Source organism: Triticum aestivum, chromosome 1D (assembly GCF_018294505.1).
Source record: "Triticum aestivum cultivar Chinese Spring chromosome 1D, IWGSC CS RefSeq v2.1, whole genome shotgun sequence".
Classification (NCBI taxonomy): domain Eukaryota; kingdom Viridiplantae; phylum Streptophyta; class Magnoliopsida; order Poales; family Poaceae; genus Triticum; species Triticum aestivum.
The window spans coordinates 396960749-396966944 of NC_057796.1; the positions used below are offsets into that span (position 1 = coordinate 396960749).

Below are 6196 nucleotides of genomic sequence, written 5' to 3' on the forward strand. Positions count from 1 at the left end.
GTCCCTTGTCTACGCATGCCCGGTACTGGCAACACTGGTGCGTGCTTTCGTCCACGACGTGTCCCGGGGCCTGGCAAGCCTGGATTGGCACTTTGTCAACTTTGTCTTCATCCGTCTACGCATGCCTGACGCTGGCAACACCGATGTGTGCCTTCGTCCATGACGTGTCCCCGGGCTTGGCAAACCTGGCGTGACGCTTCGTCAACACCGTCTACCTCCCGGCGCACCCCTACTTCGACACCACCCCGCCCATGCTAACTTGGCGCCTCCTCGCGCCCGCGACTCCACGACGTTTTCCTCGACACCGGCTACCCCGACTCGACATCAACCACGGCATTCTTCGCACGGCTACCTCGACCACGGCGACACCACTCTACGCTCTCGGCTACCTCGACATCGGCACAAAGGGCTATCATCCGCTTGAGCAACTCGTCGGCTTCCTGTACAGTCAACGCGTCCACGACGCGACACCGTCCACGATGCTCCCGCTACAACTGCGGGGGGATGTCAGCTCGTCGGCTGCTATTTTCTCCAGTCTGACCGTCTGCGACGCTCCTGTTGTCTGTGACGCTACTGCTACGACTGCGGGGGATGTTAGAGATATATTTGGGTTACTTGTATTTGGTAGTCTAGAATTTGTAATCCGTCTCCTACCTTATCTCCAGAAAAGACTTCTTGCCCTCCAAGTCTTCTACTTAATATATAGTCGCCCTCGAGGCTCAATAATACATCCATCATATTCCGCAACAATCCCTCTCTCACTTCTAACACAGAGAAAGGGCATCCATAACAAAAGGGTAAGGTGGTGCGCACATAATATTTCCCAAAAGTGGCGCGTTGGTAAGTATATAACTGCAAGTTCATGCACCACATGCGTATATACTGCTAGATAAAATGAAAAGTTGCATGACGTGAATGGCAACTCTAAAGCTTTGCCCCTGTTGACATTGGGAATATCGGCTAGCTGTTCATAATACCCGGTTCTTGAGAAAGTCTCCATGCGAATCGGATACGTTCACACCAATATAATATCTCATTTTATTAGGTACACTGGCTCGTAGCTCTATACTGGTATATAGGCATGCGTATGATTATGATTTTCAATTCAACGTGTCATTTTGTTACAAATACACGGTGGTAAATATAGGTCATACTATCAGACGTGTTACCAAGTTGTATTTCGATCAAACTAAGGCAGATGACGAGTTGGATAATATTATCATTGAGTTGACCATCCGATTAATGACTTTTTGTGCCATTGTTATATACTATTTGCTATATGAAGAAAAAAATTGCGTCAGGGGAGGCTTGGAAAACAAAACCAGACGTGCTACTGAGTTGCATTTCGATCAAAGAGACATGACGAGTTCAGTAATCTTATCGCAGTGCCAACCATGTTATAACTGTTTTTTCGCTGTTACATATTTGTCGCATCTGTTCACGCAAATGACAACATTTTTACATAGATGGAGGCCTAGTAGCATTGAAAAATTGTCTTCTCAAATATGTAGTTTCCATTGACTGAAGATGATTAAGACCAATCAAATGCAGTCGGGATTTATTAATACCATGTCTATCCAACAAAGGTGGTTCAAATATGATTTACATCGTGAAATGTAACAAGGTGAAAGTTTTCTAGAATCTCCGACATGTGACTTTGTTACAAATAAATATATGGGGGGTTTGAAAATAGAGTCCACACTTAAAATATAGTAAAGTCGGAAGTGCCAAGTTCATAACTTGATCAAATGAAAGCATAAGACGAATTGAGTACTCTTATCTTACCGTAGATCCAACAATCATTATATTATCCGGCTTTTATATGTATTATGCTAAATGACGACATTTTGCTAATATGAGACTTGGTAAGGAGATGGCTTCTTGAATATTCTCGACTGCCTATATCTTTGTGGTACTCCATGAAGATCTTCCTCTAATATAAAATCTATACCAGTCTTTGTATCTCTATACTCTCTTTATCTATATCTATATCTGCATATCTATATATCTATATATGTATATCTATCTATATATCTCTACTTGTGACTTTAAAAATAAGTATAGTTCATTTTCCTGTAGGCTGAGACCTTCGTCCAACCTTCCATATTTGTTCTGAGCATTATTCCTTGATAATAACCTTAATTATCCCACCTTCTATTGACTTACCAGATGAACTTATGTTTTATTTGGTAAGTCAACAAGAGTATTTAGGGCAGGATTGGGTAACATTTATTTACACGATCACATTAATATAGGTAGTTAAATTGTGTGCTAATATACTACTACCTCCGTCCCATAATATAAGAACGTTTTTCGAGCTAATATAGTTTGAGAAATGTTCTTATATTATGGGACAGAGGGAGTAGTATATTACTCCCTCCGTCCGAAAATACTTGTCATTAAAATGGATAAATTTTCTGTTTCACCCTTTCCTTTGTCCAACTTCTCTATATACGTTCCCTTTTGCTTCTTTTGTATGACGTTTTTCCTCTCATCTCTGAATTTTCTCCCACGGGTTTTCCCTAAACCAACTCGATTCTCCCACGTCTTACTAACTTACCAAAATAAAATATATTTTTCTTCGGTAAGTGAATATATTCTTACTCCCTCCATTCCTTTATGTAAGTTGTGTTTCTGGCACGATAAGCAAGGAACGGAATTTTAGAGAATTTGGGACCAAATGTTGGTTAGTGACAGGTGAAGGAAGATATACATGCAATCGGGAGAGAAATACTTTCTTTCTTTTGCTATAAGGAGACATACATGCAATCGGGGGAGATATACTTTTTATATTTTAGGGCTAAGAAGGAATTACGAGGAATTGAAAAAATGCACCTTACGCTATGAAATTTTATCAGAAAACAAATGTACCTTATATAAAGGATTGGATGGAGTACCAAATAATTGTTGAATAATAAGACGACGGCTAAATCATGGTGATTGTATATAAAAACTTTCTACTCCCTCCGTCCGGAAATACTTGTCATCAAAATGGATAAAAAAAGGTGTATCTAGAACTAAAATACATCTAGATACATCCCCTTTTATTCATCTTGATGACAAGTATTTTCGGACGGAGGGAGTATAATTTTAGCGCATAAATGTGATAATAAGCCTACAGTCACGGGTCAGTCTAATAATGCTTATGCTCACGTTGCAACGCACGTGCAATTATCTAGTGTAGTTCAAATATGTGGAATTCTATACCTGATATATGTGAGAAAGTACTCTTTTGGCCCCGAACTCAAATGAACTTGTGATGACCAGTTAAACTCAGAAAAAATGAAAATGAATCCAAACAATTCTGATTTTTCTGTTGCAAACATTGATAAATGTTTTGAGTGCTTGTAAATTTCATCATGAAATGACATTTGTGGAATATGTGGCAAAAAAAAACAGAATCATCAATCTAAAATGCTTTTGGAAATAACATTTTTGAGTATCAATTTCTTTTTTGCCACGGCTTCTACAAATGTTCTTTCAAGATGAAACTTTGCAATCATTGACAACATTTGCCAACGTTAGTCACAAAAAAAAAATTAGAATTTTCCAATTTTACTGTTCACCCGAGTTCATATGAGCTCGAGCTAAGAAACTTCATGTCCATATAATATGGTGCATTCATGATTTACGCATAAATAAGGTTGTGATACTTTTGAAACCTATCCAATGTGCCAGTTTGTTACAAGTACTACTCTCTTCAATCCATATTAATTACCGCTGATTTAGTACAAGGCGTGCTGCCAGGTTTCCAATTACTAGATCGAACAAATGCACCGCGAGAATTTGTGTATACTTATCCTAGATAGGCTGCAATCCTATGATCAGATTATCTTTTGCTGGTTTTATATGCTTGTTAATCATATGTGCATACACAAATGACGGCACTCTTGCCCATGTGACGGCACCAGCGGGAAAATTGCAGCCGATCAAGTTGGATCTCCAATGTAGTGTGAAGTGAGCCCGAGAAATCCGATGCGTGAATAGACTATACTACTACTACTACTAGTAGATCAATAGCTTGCGAAACAAAGTCAACCATGTCATGCCGTGCCCTCACGGTGTCGACACCCTTAGTGCATCTCAACAATCTTTTGTTTTCTGCACAGATCAGATCTCAGGAGAAAGAGTATTACTGCACCAGTACAGGCTGCGGCGTTGACCGGATGCTCAAGTTGGCATTGAAACTTTGAAAGATGCTCAAGTTGGAGCATTATAAACTCTAGGGAAGCCATTTGTTCAACCGTCAGATCAGTGGCTCCAAAGCCATCCAATCATGCCTCACTAGGAAAGTGTGAAGCGGCGGAAGAGAGGTGGTGCTGCATCTGCAACTCTGCATGCATGGTGGCAACTGCGGGCATCTTGGACGCACAAATGGCGAGAGGTCGACCGGAGAAAGTGCATCCATAACAAAAGGGTAAGGTGGTGCGCACATAATATTACCCAAAAGTGGCGCGCTGGTAAGTATAACTGCAAGTTCATGCACCACATGCGCATATACTGCTAGATAGATAGATGAAAAGTTGCATGACGTGAATGGCAACTCTAAAGCTTTGCCCCTGTTGACATTGGGAATATCGGCTTGCTGTTCATAATATCCGGTTCTTCAGAAAGTCTCTGCGCGAATCGGATACGTCCACACCGATAATATCTCATTTCATTAGGTACACTGGCTCGCAGCTCTGTGTCTGGTATATAGGCGTGCGTATGTCGTCTCTCCTGCCGCTCATCACCGTTGTTCTTGTTTCGCCCCCGACGACTAGACCATGGCAGCAGCAGCCGGTCTCAAGCTCGCCGCCCTGTGCCTCCTCCTCGTCGCCGTCGTCTCCTCCCTCCCTCTGCTCGCGCGTGCAGAGTGCGAGTGCGAGGCCGGCGGCGAGGAGGAGGAGCAGGACAAGGCGGGCTCGCTGAGGCTCAGGATCATCGCCGTCTTCTGCATCCTCGTGGCCAGCGCGGCGGGCTGCGCCATCCCGTCGCTGGGCCGGAGGTTCCCTGCGCTGAGCCCGGACAGGGACCTCTTCTTCGGCGTCAAGGCCTTCGCGGCGGGGGTCATCCTCGCCACCTCCTTCGTGCACATCCTCCCGGAGGCCTTCGAGCGGCTCGGCTCGCCGTGCCTCGTCAGCGGGCCGTGGCAGAAGTTCCCGTTCGCCGGCCTCGTCGCCATGCTCGCGGCCATCGCCACGCTCGTCGTCGACACCATCGCCACGGGCTACTTCCGGCGCGCCGCGCACGCCAAGAAGGCCGCGGCCGTCGTCGGGGCCGACGACGTGGAGGCCATGTCGGCTCATCACGCGCACGTCGGTCACTCCCACGGCGTGTCAGCCGTCGTCGCGTCATCGGCGGCGGCGTCCGACGACGGCGGCGCGCAGCTCATCCGCCAGCGTGTCATCTCGCAGGTGCCGATCGATGCATCCATTCCATACTACCATAGTGACTAAACCGTTGCATCGACGCTTAATGTTTGTGCATGCATGTACGCGTGCTTGATCTGAAGGTGCTGGAGCTGGGGATCATAGTGCACTCGGTGATCATCGGCATGTCTCTAGGCGCATCCCAGAGCACCAGCACGATCAGACCACTCGTGGTCGCGCTAACTTTCCACCAGTTCTTCGAAGGGATAGGGCTCGGAGGATGCATCGTTCAGGTACGTACGTAGCAGGTCCGTAAACTGAGGTAGATAATGCAGGCTGACCGTCGGTAAATGAATGAAACTTCTGGCAGGCCAAGTTCCGCCTGAAGTCCGTGCTGCTGATGGCGCTCTTCTTCTCACTCACCACGCCGGTTGGCGTCGTGATCGGCATCGGGATATCCTCCGTCTACGACGAGAACAGCCCCAACACCCTGATCATCCAAGGGATCCTCAGCGCCGCCGCCGCCGGAATCCTCAACTACATGGCCCTCGTCGACCTCCTCGCCGAAGACTTTATGAACCCTAGGGTGCAGGGCAACGGAAGGCTGCAGGTCATCGTAAACCTCTCCTTGCTGCTTGGGACGGGTCTCATGTCAATGCTTGCCATATGGGCCTGAGATATCGTCCTCACCTGAAAAAAAAATCGTTTTGAAGAATTTTTCTTGTTCTTGTTCTTGGTTCAGTCATCTTGTGGGGGGCATAGTGAGGATTTATCTTTCTTTTTCTTGTTGCTTGCTAGTAAAAATGTATACATGTATAGTAGATCAAACTATCAAACTACATGGG

At 45.3% G+C, this 6196-nt stretch overlaps 1 protein-coding gene across 2 annotated transcripts; it reads left to right on the forward strand.

Annotated features, from left to right (window-relative positions):
* The first annotated feature begins 4274 nt into the window (after positions 1-4274).
* On the forward strand, positions 4275-6196 carry LOC123182347 (zinc transporter 9). 2 transcript variants are annotated; one of them, XM_044594884.1, is made up of 4 exons: positions 4275-4664; positions 4764-5396; positions 5495-5644; positions 5722-6196. In XM_044594884.1, exons 2-4 carry the CDS (start codon positions 4767-4769, stop codon positions 6025-6027), a joined length of 1086 nt encoding a protein of 361 aa, XP_044450819.1. In that variant the 5' UTR covers positions 4275-4664; positions 4764-4766; the 3' UTR covers positions 6028-6196. The 2 variants fall into 2 exon arrangements, with proteins under 2 accessions (XP_044450819.1, XP_044450818.1); XM_044594883.1 differs by having other exon boundaries at positions 4275-5396.

Coding starts and splice junctions, on each gene's coding strand:
- LOC123182347 (XM_044594883.1), top strand. CDS start 4,767: ATGGCAGCAGCAGCCGGTCTCAAGCTCGCCGCCCTGTGCCTCCTCCTC. Junction 5,397..5,494: donor GCCAGCGTGTCATCTCGCAG/GTGCCGATCGAT, acceptor CTTGATCTGAAG/GTGCTGGAGCTGGGGATCAT. Junction 5,645..5,721: donor TCGGAGGATGCATCGTTCAG/GTACGTACGTAG, acceptor AACTTCTGGCAG/GCCAAGTTCCGCCTGAAGTC.